The 17,490-nt window shown below is 42.2% G+C and overlaps 1 protein-coding gene across 3 annotated transcripts; it reads left to right on the top strand.

Annotated features, from left to right (window-relative positions):
• The first annotated feature begins 623 nt into the window (after positions 1-623).
• On the top strand, positions 624-16,605 carry NXPE3 (neurexophilin and PC-esterase domain family member 3). 3 transcript variants are annotated; one of them, XM_088481116.1, is made up of 7 exons: positions 624-947; positions 2,427-2,638; positions 3,784-3,959; positions 5,917-6,671; positions 7,613-7,686; positions 9,849-10,046; positions 12,538-16,605. In XM_088481116.1, exons 3-7 carry the CDS (start codon positions 3,891-3,893, stop codon positions 13,080-13,082), a joined length of 1,641 nt encoding a protein of 546 aa, XP_088337242.1. In that variant the 5' UTR covers positions 624-947; positions 2,427-2,638; positions 3,784-3,890; the 3' UTR covers positions 13,083-16,605. The 3 variants fall into 3 exon arrangements, with proteins under 3 accessions (XP_088337242.1, XP_088337240.1, XP_088337241.1); XM_088481114.1 differs by having other exon boundaries at positions 3,784-3,983; XM_088481115.1 differs by lacking the exon at positions 2,427-2,638 and having other exon boundaries at positions 3,784-3,983.
• Positions 16,606-17,490: the final 885 nt, after the last annotated feature.

Raw genomic sequence — 17,490 nt, 5'->3', positions numbered from 1 at the left:
GTGGGCACCATTCCAGAGTATGGGAGCAAGTCCAGGAGCCTGGAGGAGCAGCTGAAGAACCTAGCACTGCCCTGGACATATATGTATATATTGGGCTCTATAGCAGTGCATCCCTAACAGTGCATGTTTTCCAGATCTCCTAGTCGGTGCACAGGTAATTTATCACTGGCTGACACATGTTAAAAGATCCACAGGTGGTGCTAATTATTTAATGTGTGATACTGAGAAGAACATGCAGCACTAGTGAAATTCTATTATATTACTATTTCTATTGTGGTCATGGTGTGGGCTGAGGGAGGGGGGTTTCCAGGCAGCTGTTTGGGAACCTCTGTCCTAAGTGGCTAATCATGTCACTGTGTAACTGTTAAACACATCACTAAAACAGAAAATTGTCATGGTTTTTTTTTTCTTATAAATGGGCAGACATATTTCCATGCATTAAACTTTGTAGTACACTATTGATACAATTATACAATAAATAAACTGTAACAATATTATCCATCTGCCACTGAGAGCAACCGAAGCCTGTATGGTGGCTGTGATGTCATGTGTCCCCCCTGCAAATCAAGCCATATTACACCCTTCTCCCTCCCCGTTTCTTTCCACAGCTCCCCCTACATGCATACACTGGGAGGAGGCGTCTCTGTCTTCCCGGAGTCCGCTATATGCTTCCGTTATAATGGCAGTTAAATAAATGCTGCTTATTATTCTCTTCCTGTACTGGATGAGCGGTGCTTTGTGAGCGATACGGCAGCAGCGGCTGTGCTGTGTGTGTGACACCGGGGCCCGGAGCGCAGGAAGGGGCTGATAGAGGAGGCGCACCTGACCCGGCACCAGACATGAAACCTCCTGTCCCAGCAGCGCTACTGGTGGAGACTGGACGGAGACTAATCTGCTGCTGGGCCGTAATGGGGGCTGCTTCCTGCACTTGCTGATGTCTGGTATTGGTAAATACACGAATTCTCCTTCTACTGTATTAACATTTCTGTATAGTTTTATTCCATATCGGCTCCTTATCTCTGAGTAGTTTATATTGCAATTACTGTAGCTCAGCAGTTTATTATATAACATACAGGGTTTGCCGCTGGTCGTATGTTTATGATGCTGCCTATTTGTGAAAAGTAGCATAATGGTGGGTACACACTGGGCGATATTACTGAGCGACTGCACGATTACGACATCGTAATCGTGCAATCGCTCAGTAATCGTGCACAAATCGTGCACTTTTATGTCGGAAACGACCAGCGATGCGCACTCCCGCTGGTCGTTTCCAACATTGTCCATCGCCTGAACATGCAGTACAATCTGACGGCTTCGTCAGGTTGCTGCATGTTGGGGAATGGGGGAGAGAGCCCGGTGCTGAACAATATCGTTAATGATATCGTTCAGCGGCTGTGCTCAATGTCATGAACGACATTGAGCACAGCCTGCCGGGGACACACTACACGATATCGCTCAGGGAGCATATCGTGTAGTGTGTACGCACCTTTAGGGTGTTTCATCTGTACTATGTGATTGGAATAAGGTCTTATTGGGAAGTTAGACATAAACTACTAGTAGCATGGGAACTGAAGGTAAAATCACTCTTCTGTATGATCAGTAATGGAGGAATCGAAGATTTGACATTTAGAAGCCAATTTATCAAAGTATATTTGCGGTATATACCCCAAACACACCCAATTCGGGGTAAATCCGCAAATATCAATTATCCCCGTGATGTAACGAGGAGAGACCAAAGCAGATATCTCCAATATCTGCCACTGTCCCTCCTTTTCTGACAGCAATGTGACCTATAGACCCATATATGCCCAAATCTAGGCTGCATTTTACCATAGCATACACACGAATATCCCCACGATACACTATGTTCTCCAATGTTAAATGGCGAGAGAGAGAGCATGCGCGCGACTGTTCACCTAGATGTATACCTTCTAAAAGGAACGCGCCTCTGCATACAAATCCAAAATGTATGTGACACAGAAATGTTTATACATACTCATCCCTGCAGAACTGTTTCTACAGAGAAAGTAGTATCCAGGCACAGAGCTGTAACTAGACTCTATGGTGCCCTGTGCCAGAGAGAGCATTGGCACCCCCGCCCCCCATTTTTCAAATAGGGATATAACGCACCCAAAATAGGAGAATGGCCTCATGGGGAAGGGCCAGGGAAGAGATAGGAGAGGCCAGGAGATGCTGGGGATGAAATAAGAGGAAGCTACAAGTGAGAATGATAATAAACAGAAAATAAACAGGCCCAAACAGCGCCCCCTGACCTGCGGTGCCCTGTCTGCACTATCCTAGTTACGGCCCTGTCCAGGCATCGATACTCCCTTTAGGCTTGCATATTATGGAATGTAAAATTTGCATGAAATACCAGATTACACATTAACTAAATTGCATGTGCTGTGTGCTTGGATTTAATCTAGGATTACCACTCATCTGGGATTAGTCCAGGAATCCTCCAGACTGTCCGGAGTCCGGACAAATGTTAATCCCGGACAATACATGTCTGGGAATCGGTACAACATCCGGTGCGGTAGGTCTGCATTTGCGACTGCGAGCTTGCAAGACTCTGGATGCCATTTCAATCAGCAAGCGACACGGCGAGGTTCTCTCTGTTTTGACCAATCCTGAGAGAGTAAGTAGTCAGTGAGACAAAGAAAACAGGCCAAAATCTGAATATAAAAAGTTTGTAATCCTACTTTGACCAAGCCTCCTGACCACGTCCCCTCTCCAGGAATCTGAAAATAAATAGGTGGCAACCCTCGATTCACCCATGTTGGCTTTGAACACCGAATCTGAACCCTGGATATGATTAACTGAATAGAGCACAAAATGCTTGAACCTTTTATAGGCTGCTGAGCTCTTGAGAAGGAATCTTTATTGGTACAGACATGAGAGCGATTCTGTGGAATAACAGGGATCCTGAACATTGGTCCCTTACGGCTCTGTCACTTAGAGAAAGGGGGAGTACAAGGGCTTATGTGAAAGGGTCTGTTTTATATGCATTGTTCTATACTAGGCATGTCAAACTCGCGGGCCGCATGCGGTCTAAATAAACCTTTTATGCAGCCCAGCGTTCCCAGTGATGCAGTTTGCGGGTGCATGACGTCACCCGCAATGAGGAGCCTGCCCTACTGGATCTAGTTAGATCCAGTCAGTGGCAGCGGTGTCCAGCGGCCAGTGTGAAGAGCGATAAGTAAGAGAGAGGTAAGTACTGCACAGGGGAGTGGGACCTGTTCTATACTGGGTGGAGGCACAGCATAAGAGGTATTACTGGGGACACTGCGTAAGGGGCTCTAATACAGGGGGCATTGAGTAAGGGGCATTACTGGTGGCAATGCATAAGGGGCACTACTGGGGGCACTGCATAAGGGGCTCTAATAAAGGAGGCATTGAATAAGGGGCACTACATAAGGGGCAGATAATAGCTAGAATATGGTTGCTATGGGCAACATCTCCACTTCTAAAAACTAACTTTAGTAAATTTACCCCTATGTGCCTAAATTATTATTTTATCCTATAAGTGCTCCTCCATGCTGCTGTATTACACGTGTTTTACCATTTTGGGAGTCATCTATGTATAATATTAGTGTATGATCATCCTCTCTGATTTGCTAAAGTTATTCTGGCTCATAAATGTTATTACATATGTCCTTTTCTGGTTTTCCTATCTACCGAGCTGATCTCTTTGTTGTTAGTAAAGCTATATTGATTTTTTTTATCCATTTATTTAGAAAATAACATGCCAAAATCCTTTATTTTGTGGCTTCTCATTTACAGATTAAAAGGCATCAGAGAGAACAGTCTGGCTGGCTGGCACTATCATGACTGAGCCTGGCCATGTCCATCCTGCAATATAATATGGATGTGGGAGCGATTGCTGGAAAATGTGGTGCACCTTGTACATGTTCCAGATATGCTTTGTGCTCCTGTCCCTGTTAGCTGTCCTGCTGCTGGTTAGTAACATTCACCTGGTAGAGGTAAGAGGAGTTATGAAGGGATAGTTGAGGTTATTTGAGTAAATTTGTCTTATTAATAATATATTTTCAAAAAGTTGAGCTTTGCTCCCCAAATGAGAACATGAGGACTGTAATATATCTGTAACACATGTGTAATATAAGCCTGTCAGTGCATTTTATGTGAGGGGTATTCATAATCATAAAGCAAAATGAGAGCGATAGGAACATGGTGAGTTGTAGATAAATACTGGCCATGAACATGTTCTCCCTTTTACAGCCTGCACCCAATGGCCAAGCACACCCTGCCTACTAAGTCTATCCTGCCCCATACGCTGTCCTCTGCCATCACTTCTACCACTTCTCACACCTCCAGTTCACCACTGCCCAAGACTGGACCTACATCTGCACTCGCCCATTGAGCCACATTTGAAAGCTTTCTTCACCTTCTCCTCTTTCCTTGTTTCTCCTAATTACGATGTGGAGATGCTGAGATCACAGTACAAGTTACTGCAGAAGCATGAAAGGGCCACGTATATCACATTCATAGACCTATACGTTCAGAAGAACCTTTTTGTCACAACTCAGAGGGTGACTGGGGTGACGTTACTGTGGTCTGAGCAGAGTGGGTTTTTTTTGCCACCAAGGTCAGCACATACATGCACAGACAAAGCCAAACCTTGTTATATTAATACATACATGTAATCTTTCATTAGTATTGTGTACGTGATAAATATACTTGCCTAAACTCAGTATGTACCCGTTCTCCAGTGCAAAAAATAGGAATATAGTAATCAGTGAAAGCAAAGTAATGGCCATACGTAAGTGACTGAACAACAGTCATTTACGGCAGCATTGCAGCTAACAGTTACTTTCTTATGAATAGAGACATTGATATTATATAGTTGCAGATAATGTATGGCATATTTCCCTTCTCCTACTGTGGAGTACTTATTATTTCTATGGCTAACCTGGCTATCTCCCTCTATTACAGTCACTAGAGAAAAAAGAAACCATTTTACCAAGTGTCAGCCTAATTACTCTATATCCCTAATCTGAACGCACGTTCCAGCCACAGCAAGGAATGGGGAATTTGCAAAACCCCAAAATAGGAAAACAGACAAAGAATAAAACACAAAGCTGCTCTAGGGAAAAGCTAAACAATAATTTAACAATGAAACCTAAATATATAAGCTCATTTAATAAAACATCAATACAATTCTATACACATTATACACATTTGACATTCATCTACTAGCGTCTGGCCATCCCTCTGTAATCCATAAATATTAAAATCGCCACTATTTAAAACTATCCCATGTACCACTCGTGCTGATATATAAATAGGATTTGTTTTCTGCAGTCAATTAAAATGTCTGTGACAAAAGCTATAATACAGTGCGGGATGTAGTCGGCATCCCGGCGTGTGGGATGCCAACGGTCTTAATACCGGCGGGAAATTTCAACAGGCCGGGATCCCAGCACCAATATTCCGACAATCAGCATCCCGAAGGTAAGTATCGGGGTGCAAGGGGAGGGTAGTGTTAGCTAGCGGGGTTAGGCACCGGGGAGCTTAGGTGTAGGCACTAGGGAGGGAGGTTATGTTTAAGCCCCTGGGGAGGGGGAGGTTTAGGCACTAGGAAAGGGGGGTTTAGGTTTAGGCACCGAGGAGGATAGGTTAGGGTAAGGGATAGGAAAGTACTCACCGTTAGGTTCTGTGGGTGTCGGGATGCCCCTTTTGGTATTCTGAACAGCGACATCCCGACAGCCGGGATCTCATAGCCAACCCCACAGTGGATTTACTAATTCATATAATGTTAAAAAATATGAACTGTGGGTAAATGTTTTAGATCCTTCAGTTGCATTATAAATACTTTTCTTTTTTTGGTAATGTAAAGAAGTTTATTGTTTCATTACTATGCTGAACGCTTTTCAAATGAGATTTTTTTTCTGGCAGCATATCAATCACAGGAGAGGTCTGGAGCCAGAATGGACCAACATGGATGGTGACACAACTCATCCTCTGTCACCAGTAAGCCGAAAACACCTTTGTGATTATCAACATCAAATCCTGTCCCAATCTGAGCACAAAGAGCAACAATCCTTACTTAAAGCGCTGGAATGGCCTGCTCCACCGCGTGGCAAAATTGTTTTCTTAAGGAGCACTGATGCCGCACATAGCCATTATGTGATCTTACAGTCTCAGTCACGGTTTAAGGTGGGGGATGCCATGGAAGTGCTGGTCAGAATGCATGACTTTGAAGGAAATCCAAAGCAATATGGAGGAGACTACTTGCAAGCAAGGATTCACACTCCTTTCCTTAAAGCTGGTGCAGTAGGAAAGGTATTGGACCATAAGAATGGATTCTATAGTGTATATTTCACTTTGCTTTGGCCAGGAAGTGTGACTGTCTCAGTGACTTTGGTTCATCCAAGTGAAGCGATCCAAGTCCTTCAACATTTACGTGAACACAAATCAGACAGAGTCTACTTTAAGAGTTTGTTTCGATCTGGTAACACTTCAGAAACCAAAATGTGTAATGTTTGTTTGCCTACGAAACTGCCTGTGTGTAACTTCACAGACCTGAAGACTGGTGAACCTTGGTTTTGTTACAAGCCTGACAAGTTACATTGCACAAATCGAGTCAATCATGCTAAAGGAGGCTACTTGAAAAATCTTTTGACCTTCCACGAAAACATGCTCTTTCAAAGGTATTCTTTAGGTGGTGATATACATTCCATCACACCTCTAAAACTATAAGCACTAATTGCATGCAAAAGAGACAAAGGTATTAGGCTACAATTGCAACAAAATAATACTAGTGTACTCTCGCGTTATCTGCTTACACCAAGATTACCAAAATATTTTTCATAGCATTAGCGGTCATATACCCAGTCTGTAAGATTGCAAATCAATTTCAAGGAATAAAATATTGCAATTTGAGAACTGCAATGGGTGCTGGTAATCTCCATACGTCCACAGAGGTTTGACGTGGTAATTGCAAGTTCGAGATTTGCAATTACAACATTGTACATTTTACAGCACTTTTTATTTACCTATTGTGTGATTTCTAATTTATATTGTAATTGAAAGTTCTTAGTTAATACATTTTATTGATTTCTATTCTTTTTATATTTTTTTATTTTTTAACCTAATTCTAGGTTTTCTGTGACTTTATTGCAACATACAGTGTTCATTGAAGTAATTAATTTGATTATATAACAGTCTATTACCTTGAAATTTGATCTTACAGAATGGGTCTATGATGGTTAAATGCTAATATTTTAATGTTCATGTGAGGATGTGCACTTGTTAGTTAGCTGCATATACTGAATTTGTCTCATCACGGTACTGGAGCACCCCCTTTTACCCTAGCTGCATACTCACCCCACAGCATTCAGCCTTTTTTCTACCATTTGCACCTCTACATTAGCGCAATCTTGTTTAAGCGCTTAGACTTGATTTGTAGTCAGGGCTTCCTGCGGATGGGATAAATCATTGTGAAACAGAAAACTTAGTTTAGACCGTTTTCTAATTGTAGTCCTTAACCAACCATGTAATTCCATTGTGTTTTTAAGGTCTTTTTTTTTTACCTAACTGTCTTAAAATCTTAAACAAACTTTACACTGAGGTTTATTTTTATTTCTTTAAGTGGTGTAAACATCAAAGTACCAATCTTGCCAAGTGGCCCTGATACAGTGACCGTGCATCCTTGGAAAGTTAAAGGTACATTAACTCACATTCATTTGTTTTCAGAATAAATTCCTTTCTTTGTATTATTCTTTACTTTTTTCATACAGTTGGTTTTTGTTACTGGGTACATATGTATGTAGTTGCGTGTTTTTATTTGTATTCTTTTTGTCATGTAACTGGTTTTTCTTATTGGGTGCACATGTATGTAGGCGCATGTTTTTATTCCTTTGGTTATTTTGTTTGAGTAAAAAAAAATAAAAGCATACCATTCAGCATGTTAGGATTTCTTATGTTACTAATTTAGGTACATTGTCATTTTGTATGTTACTTGTTAGTTACTATATGAATTTAATAATTGGGGTGATTGTCTAAATATGTCTTATGTACATACTTTTGAAGAAAGACATAAAGCTAAGTTCTGTACATGTGACAGCCACAAGCTCTGCGTATGATCCTACTCAGAGTATCATGTCCGGAAGCAGGCATGGGACAAGATAGAGGAGGCCCAGTTTACACATATTGGGCATGATTCTGGGATGGCTCCCATCTGAATGCAGACAGATTGCAAACGGAACGGTGATATGAATATACGTACATCTTATTGCATACGCCCACTATTTCCATCCACCAGCGCAGCAGTCATCACTAGTAAACATCAATAAATCTAGGTACTCAAAACTGGATGGTGAAGGTATATACAAATAAACCATTACCAATATTATAAGAGAATAATACCAGCTTACAGATGTATCAGACCATCCTGCTGAACAACAAGCAGTGTAAAATGTAGTGTTTTGCATACTGAGGTGTAACCCTGAAATAGTAGTCGGCGGTGGAATGAAAGGCACTTATATACCCACACTCACTTCAGTCTCAGTTCATGCAGGTGAAAAAAATAAAGTTTTCGCTCCATTACCATCTTAAAATACATAGGAAGGGCCATCACTGCCAAACAAAAGCTCACAAATGTAGATCTCTTAAACATCACTATATAATATGCACACAAGAGAAAAACAAGACCTTTCCAACAATTTCTGCCTTAATATTATGAGAAAATTAGTGGAATTAATAAAAATGTAAATTATCAACTTCCCTCATCTGGCTCTAGGTGTACAGCTGAGAGGTACAGTGTGATCTGCCTTCAGCAGAAAGCCTTAGCTTGGCAGGGTGGAACAATAGGAAAGTTGCTCATTTCTTTTGGAACCTCAGCAGTAGTGTTGTACCTTCTGGTCTGGAAGGTATAAAGCCATAATAGCGGAGTGGCTGACATGATGGAGGATTGCAGTTACCCCCTTGTCCATCTTTAATAGCCACTGCTCATCTCTTTGTCTGTGCGCATGCTTTTAGACAGCAAGGCAAATATACAAATTAATTTCAAGGTTTTCCATTGCAGTAATAAATTTAGTTCCTTTATGTCTCCTATACGGGATGTAGTCTGCATCCCGACGTGAGGGTTGCCAACTGTCTGAATACCGGAGACGAAATTCCGACAGGTCTGAATACCGGCACCAGTATCCCGACCGCCGGCATCCCGAAGGTAAGTATCGGGGTGTTAGGGGGAGGTTAGGGTAAGGCATTAGGGGAAGGGTTAGGCACCGTGGATGGTTAGGATTAGGGTGTGGAGAGGGGGAGGTTAGGCTTAGGCACTAGGGAGGTAGTTTAGGTTAGGGGTTAGGGTGAGACTTACCGTTCTTCCCTATGGGTGTTGGGATGTCGCTGTCTGTATTCTGACCTGCGGCATCCCGACTGCCGGATTTCATACCCAACCCTCCTATACAGCTGTAATTTTTGTACATGTGTAATTGTACCTTTTAAAGCAAGTAAATGGAATATGCCCAATGAAATATGTACAGTTATTTCAACTGCAAGCGCAATGTCACTAAAGAGTAGAAAAGAAAAACAACTGCCCACACAGCCAACAAAAAAGTCAATGTAAAACTGAACGCTTCTGGCAGTTCTAATTGGGGCTGTCATTGGTGAACAGCAGTTTCGGCTGTCATGCTGTGACAGTGCCTTTTTACATTCGTAACACTGTACTGTTTGTTGCACAATGAATGTAATAAATAGAACTTCCCAACATTGAATGACTATGTACTGTTGACTAATTTCAGCTAAACATTTGCACAAATTATGTCTCAGGAAGGAAATAGGACATATGCATGTTATTAATTGTTCTACTCTTTGTTGATTTTTAGACAAAGATATTCTTCATAGCACCAAGTTTCTGCCGGCAGGTTATTATTACAGAAATCAGTGGGTGTCTGGGAGATCTATTGTTTGGCAGTTTGACAAGCCCTCCGATATCACGGACTGTTTACAAGGGAAAGTGGTGCATTTGTTTGGTGATTCTACAATAAGGCAATGGTTTGAATATCTGACAGATTTTGTGCCAGGTAATTTCCTTGTTCTGTTTTTATTCTCTCATTACTGCAGTGAACAGCAGTATAACCTTTACTTTTTGAAGCATTGATGGACCTAAAAATGAATATATAAGGATAGCAGAGCCATGATTCTGATGAAACTAGTAATATGGATGGTGCCAGGGGATCACTATGATGGTAAATGAAAAATGCAGCTGGCTCTTAAATGGAGCCCTTTCTGAGCTGTTCTGGGCCAAGATGCATGATTGATCGCACTCATGATGTGATGCATTCTGCCGGTCACAGCATGCATGCCAGTGTTGGTAACGCTGGTATGCTTGACTATCCCTGCATAGGACCCCTCTGTCGGTAAGAGCGGCTCTTTGTGGCGGAGGGGCTTCCGGGTTTATAAGCCAGAAGCCCCTCCGGCGTCCGTCCTGAGCATGCCATGTGGGGTGCTGGGAGGGATCAGATTGGATCCTTCTCTTAGCAATCTCCCAATAGCAGCCCATAGGCTTCTATGGGTAATGCCATCAGTAAGATGGCGTTACCCACCGCAACCAAGTCCCGGAGTGCATCACACTCCGGGACTTGGTGCATATGAGAGATGCGGTCAAACCCTCATTTTTGGGAATTTACCGCATTTCTCGGCTTGCTGCATCCTGCCCTCTGGACCTGATTCAGACCCGCTCGCAAGCGCTATGCGCTCGTAAGTGGGTCGATGGTGGGGCATTGCGCACGCGCAAGCCCCGCAGCGAGAGAGAAATTCTCTCACTCCGGGGCTCGCTACAAACGGGGCGGCTGTCGGGGCTGCCTGCCGTTTGTGGGCGGCCCTACTGACATCACCAGTGAGTCAGTAGTGAGCTTCCGGCTCTTATTAGAGCTGGAAGCTCACTGGGGCTTGCGGCAGACGAAACCCTACCACAAGGGTCTCGTCGCAAGCCCGATGGTCGCGACCATCACCTGGCCGCTCGCTAAAGCTGTGGGTGGTCACCTACAGCTTAGTGAGCGGCCAGGAGGCCGGGTTTTTAAAACAAAGTGGCCGCCCTGATTCGGAGCCAGTACTCGCTTTTTGCAAGCGGCTCTGAATTAGGCCCTCTGTCTGTTCATAAATACAGCAGAAAAAGCCTTTCCTTGCCACTTGGTGAATGTCACACAATTTAACTGTTTAGAAACTGGTTTCTATTTGCATATAGGAAGATTGGAGGCATCAGTGTGAATATGTGAATGTTTTTTCTAACAAAAAATAAATTGAGTATAAATAATGAAATGAGTAACAAATGTACATTTTGAGCCCTGACACCATTATAGGGCTGGGAATAAATGTACAGTTTCTTTATGATATTATACTTTAGCTGCACATGGATGCAAGTTTTGTTTTTGTGTTGGATTTTTAATCATTTGCTACTTAGAAACGTTAAAAGGTATAATATTTAGCTCAAATGTGTTTTGGCTGCGTGTGAACTAGGACAGCCTTTTCGTGATTGTTTGACTTTAAGCCATAGTCCTCTCTCTAATCACTGTTTTGTTAAAATTTTTACATTGCCCTTATTAATATAATAATGATAATGCTGAACTGTTTAATATTAATACTTGCAATAGAACAGTATAATGATAGCAAGTTGCCTATCAGATCTTTGCAGCCTTTTATGTGGTTCCTGGTGGCTTTCATACAATATAAGGCAAATGGGATGCAGTTATTATACCGGCTGAAGAAATCCCGGGGGTTGGGCTAGGGGAGGGGGAGGTTAGGGTTAGGTAGCCCCGGGGGTGGGTTAGGTACCACTGGGGAGGGTTAGGTTTAGGCACTAATGGGGAGGGTTAGTTACCCTCCCCATTAGTGAGGGTAACTAACCCCATGAGGATGCGGTTACTTACCGGGCCCTTGTCTGGATCCTGAGCATCGGGATCCCGCTGTCTATATACTGACAGCAGGCATCCTGACTGCTGGGATTTCATACCGATTCTGAGGCAAATGTATCCCTTATTTATGACTAAGGATTGCACAGTTCCCATGTAAAGGAATTAAAGTAAGTGGGCCAGGAGAGAAAGTAATTTGGCTCTTTACTTCTACTAATGGCGCATACTGTACACATAATTGTACATTCCCTGTACTGCAAATTAGAAACAATTCCATTAATATGTAACAATTGTAAATAGCAGGTTCTTCTAAAGTGATTAAATCTATTATAGTACTGCAAATTGGTAAAGCCTATTTTTTACAGTTTAAGTAAAAAGCATTCAGTGCACTTAGACTTTTACATATCCAGCTTACATTGCCTGGGTAAGAACTATCTTTGCAGCGTTTCCAGACAAACAAATTTAATTTAAGCCACACGTTACACACTCTTGCAAATTGACACTGCAAAAACAGTACCAAAAGTTTCTGTATGCTACCCATGTACAGAGTCAGGAATAGATGCCTAGTTAAAAAAGTGGTATGATCTATCAGTGTCTGAACTGAAGAAAATTAATATATTTAAATATGATCATAAAACTAATTAAATTTTGTCTTTTATTTTAGAGCTTAAGCCATTTGACCTTGGGAGCCCTAAAAATGTTGGACCGTTCTTATCCATTGATGTGGATCATAATATAATGCTAAAATTCCGCTGCCATGGGCCTCCCATTCGCTTCTCAACAGTTTCCAGCAATGAGCTTCGCTATATAGCCAATGAACTAGATGGTATAGTTGGGGGACAGAACACTGTAATAGCTATAACCATCTGGTCTCACTTTAGCACCTTTCCGGTGGAGGTGTATATAAGACGCCTCAGGAATATACGAGCAGCTGTCCAACGCCTACTGGAGCGCAGTCCGGACACCGCCATTATCATCCGCTCTGCCAATGTCCAGGAGCTTGGGCCAGAAGTGAGCCTTTTCAATAGTGACTGGTTCTCATTGCAGCTTGACACTGTAATGAGGTCTATCTTTGCAGGACTTCACATAAAAATTGTGGATGCCTGGGAAATGTCACTTGCTCATGATCTCCCCCACGCTCTACATCCTGATCGTGTTATTGTAAAGAATCAGATAGATGAGTTTTTGTCATTTGTATGCCCCAACTGAATGTCCGTTTCAGTTTAGTGGTTACGTTTTATTTTTCTGGAAGAGTTTATTTGTCCAATGTAGCACTTTATTTGTTTATTTATTTTTTTCTGTTCCGGATCTAGGTAGTGCATTAGGATTTCTATAGTGTAACTTAATAATTTGGACATTGAAGTCTATTTTAATTTTTTACCCAGGTAAAGAAAGCAATATGGCAGGTAAGTTTTTAAAGGGAGATTAAAAGTGTCTGTTACTTTGACACATACCACCTACCTAAACATTGTTGCAGACCAAGTACATCCCTTCATGGCAGCGGTATTCCCTGATGGTAGTAGCCTCCGCAGGATAACGCTCCCTGTCACACTGCAAAAATTGTTCAGGAACGGTTTGAGGAACATGACAAAGAGTTTAAAGTGTTGACTTGTCCTCCAAATCCCCAGATCTCAATCTGATCGAGCATCTGTGGGATGTGCTGGAAAAACAAGTTCAAGCCATGGAGACCCCACCTCATAACTTACAGGACATAGGGATAGATGTACTAAGCCTTGGATAGAGATAAAGTGGAGACAGATAATCCATCAGTTCCGAACTGTCATTTTTAAAATACAGCCTGTAAGGTGACAGGAGCTGATTGGTTGGTACTTTCGTTCTCCACTTTATATCTTATGCTAAAATTTTGGTGCCAGATACCACAGGACACCTTGAGAGGTCTTGAGTCCATGCCTCGATGGGTCAGAGCTGTTTTGGCAGCACGAGGGGGACCTACACAATATTAGACAGGTTTTTAAGTTCTGGCTGATCCGTGTCTATGTTATACATAGATAAAGATTGTCTTGTGGTTTAAGAAATTGCAGTCCCCCCTAAAAGTCTTGTCTTTGTCCCACACTTTTTTTTTTTCAAATTTTTTATATAGTGCCAACATATTCCACAGTGCAGAACAAAAGGTTGCAAAATATGCAGATTAGAGTAAAGATTTTTGAACATAAAATGCAGTAAGGGGTATATTTACGTAGCATACGTTACTGCAGTGGTAACTAACATTTTGTGCCGTAGTGGTACAAAATTAATTTCCACTACCAATTCACTGAAAGTTACCCTTAAGCTGCGTATCCACTTGCAGATATAAATGAGCAATTGAACGATAACTACATCATTATTGTTCAATCGCTCATTAATTGTGCATAAATTGAGCAGTTTTATGACCAGAGCTGTGCACTCCCGCTGGTCATTTCCGACATCAATCATCGCCTGAACATGACTGTCAATCTGCCAATAACGATAGATTGGCCATGTTCAGGGTGCCTGCACTGAATGACCTATCGCTCAGTGTAGGCACTACAGGGGCTGAGGAATGACTGTATGATTACAATGTTGTAATTGTACTGTCGTTCCATGATCTGCAAGTGGATACGCGGCTTTACTTTGGTAATCCATGATAAGCAGGCCCCCTCTGGAATGCCCCTGGAAGCATAATGCTTTGACGGTAGGCTTTGTTGCAGTCACAATTTAAAATAAACACTGCAAATATGCAGGACTGAGTGAGTGTGCATTAATATCTCCATACTGGGCATGCACAAGCCGATAAGCCCACATAGGACCACAAACTTTCGCATGTATGCGGTACTTCACATGTGGACATCGCACTAGCACCGCAAGGTTACTAAGCATAACTAAAAGAGGTGGAGTTACAGTAGGTTTGCTTCAAAAACTGTGATAAGACCAAAAACTGTGCTAAGACTAGCTTATCGCTGCTGTGCAAAGTGGCCACACACCACTATCGATGTAACTCCCTAAGGGAATGCAGTAACTTCTGAAAATGATGGGACGCATGAGAAATCTTTGATTTATCAGCAGTAACCTGCTTAGTAAATTAGGTAAGTCCGTGTTAACACTGCTAATACTACTTTCAGACAGAAAATGGCAAAAAACCCAGCTTTTACCCGGCATTTGTGTGCCGGGTTGTTTTGCCATTCCCTGCCTGTACCCCCCTTCAGACAGAAGAGCAAATTACCGGGTCATACATTTTCTACCCGGTAATTTGCTGATTAACACTGGTATTTCGAGTGTCTGAAAGGGTCAACCCGGGATAAGGCCCTGATTCATAGCCGGACGCTATGACAGAGCTCTCGCTCTGAATCAGGGCCGGCCCTCTGAATTTAAGAGCGGCCTCCTGGCCGCTCGCATAGCTGTGGGTGACCACCCACAGCTATAGCGAGCGGCCAAAATGATGGTCGCGATGGTCAAGACCATCGCAACCATCGGGCTTGCGACGAGACCCTTGCGGTAGGGTCTCGTTGCCGCAAGCCCTGGAGTGCTTTTGGCTCTATCAGAGCCAAAAGCACTCCCACTAACATCACTAGTGATGTCAGTGGGGCCGGCCCCAGACGGTAGGCGTTCCCATGGGAACGCCTCCGTCTGGACAGCCATTCCCCCTGGCACGCCCACCAAAGGGGGCATGCTGTCACTCACCATTGACAGCACGCCCCCTTTGGCTTGGCCGTCGTTATTCGGGTCTCGCGCATGCGCACGACGGAACTGCCTCTGTCGTGCACATGTGCACTTGGCCAACATCGACCCGCTTGCGAGCGGGTCTGAATTAGGCCCTAAATTCCCGGGTCTCGGACCCTGGTAAATTCCTGGGTCGAAGTCCCGGGAATTTCGACCCGGGTTGATCCTTCCATACAGAAAAAAAGCCATGTTGATCAGCATATGACCCGGTAATTTGCTTTTCTGTCTGAAAGGGGTGTAGCCCTTAATATCAACCACTGGTTTTGACCCTTTTAAGCCTGGAATGCTTTGCAGAAGGTGAGTGCTCAGTATTGTACAGAAGCAGCTCACAATCCATGCCCTTCATGCTGCTGAACCTTCTTTTTACTTTCCAAAGCCAGTCATCAATATTTAATATATCCTTGTAAATGATCAATTTTTTAAGCAAATTAGTTTTACATGGTATTAAACAGATCCACTTTAAAATATGTTTACAGTGGCTGATAAAGTGTTATATGAATGTTTTTCTTCCTTTAAAATTTAAAAGAAATATATTTGCTTTTTTTTTTAAAAAAAAGTAAAAATACACACCCGTGTATTTATAAAACTTTTTATATTTACCAGATTTATTTCAGTTTGTTGCATTTAATTATAGCATTACAAATACACAATGCTAATTAAAAGTGCAAATTGTGGGTATGTATTTGTATGTTTCATGGTAGGCCTTAACAGTATTTGTTTTGTGCAAATGGAAGTTGTGAGACATTTATGAAAACTGGTGCACAGGCAAAAAGGGTCATCACAGTCCGATGCTTGGTGTCATTTCCCAAGGTGTTTTACACAATGATCGTATTGGTTGCCATGTGTTACAAAAATATTTTCCTGTGTGCCAGATTTTGTTTGTCCACTATTAAAGAAAATGTTGAGTCATCAAATAAGCCATTAAAATGAGAATTATGTTTTTTATGCTGGTTACTATATTTTCTGTTTGTGATTAGGATGATTTAGAATATTTTCAATATGTTTAAAGTTTTCTAGTAATGTATTAAGTGATAAAATGAAATAAAGTTTTAGTATTTTTCTTTTTTGTCATTATCTTTTAGTGTTATCCTAACCATTTAGGACACTAAATTTTATTATATACAAGAGCATAATGTTATCTCTGCCTTGCAAAACTAACAAGACTTTTTCATTAGAGTACCTTTGGATCCACCTGCCACACTTCACACAACAAAGGGTCTTTCCAAACTAACATAAGAAAAAAGTAAAATGTAATTATACATCATAAAGACTGTCCGAATGTCACTTCACTCCGGTGATTCAGAGGTGGACCCTAATGCATGCGAGCAGGGCCGTAGCTAGGGTGGTGCGACTTGTCACAGGGCACCGCAGGGCGGGGGTCGCTGTTGGAGTCTGTCAGTTTTTACTTAATTTTATTCTCACTTGTAGCTTCCTGTTCTTTTATCCACAGCATCTCCTGGCCCTTCCCCATGAGGCCATGGCCCTTTTTCAGGTGCAGAAGTCTTATGTTCCTATTTAAACGCTCTCTCTGGCACAGGGCACCAAAAACTCTACCTACGGCTTTGTATGCGAGGCTGCAATTTTGTTCAATTCTCTGCTGTGATAATATGCAACTGATAGACTCAGCTTTCCCCTTGTGTAATTGGGAACGCTGGAGACTGCAAGCCCTGAGATACTCACTTTCATTGTCCATGGACAGTAGAAATCCACAGCTGAACTCAAAACCCACCAGCGCAATGACTGTGGACAGTTACAATGCCCTATGCCTGGCACATTGTCTCTTGAACTTCCTCTGTATCTCAGATCTGTTTCCTACTGTTCTTATTTCAGTGAAACAAACATCGGCGTTTCCTCGCTTACCAACCATGTGATTTATACAAAATGTGCTGGTTACTTTTAATACTGAAACAATGTTGCATGT

The sequence above is a fragment of the Taudactylus pleione genome, unplaced genomic scaffold, assembly GCF_031769625.1.
Source record: "Taudactylus pleione unplaced genomic scaffold, aTauple2 ptg000265l, whole genome shotgun sequence".
Lineage (NCBI taxonomy): Eukaryota > Metazoa > Chordata > Amphibia > Anura > Myobatrachidae > Taudactylus > Taudactylus pleione.
The sequence above is the reverse complement of the archived record's forward strand: the minus strand, read 5'-3'. Positions and strand labels throughout refer to the sequence as shown.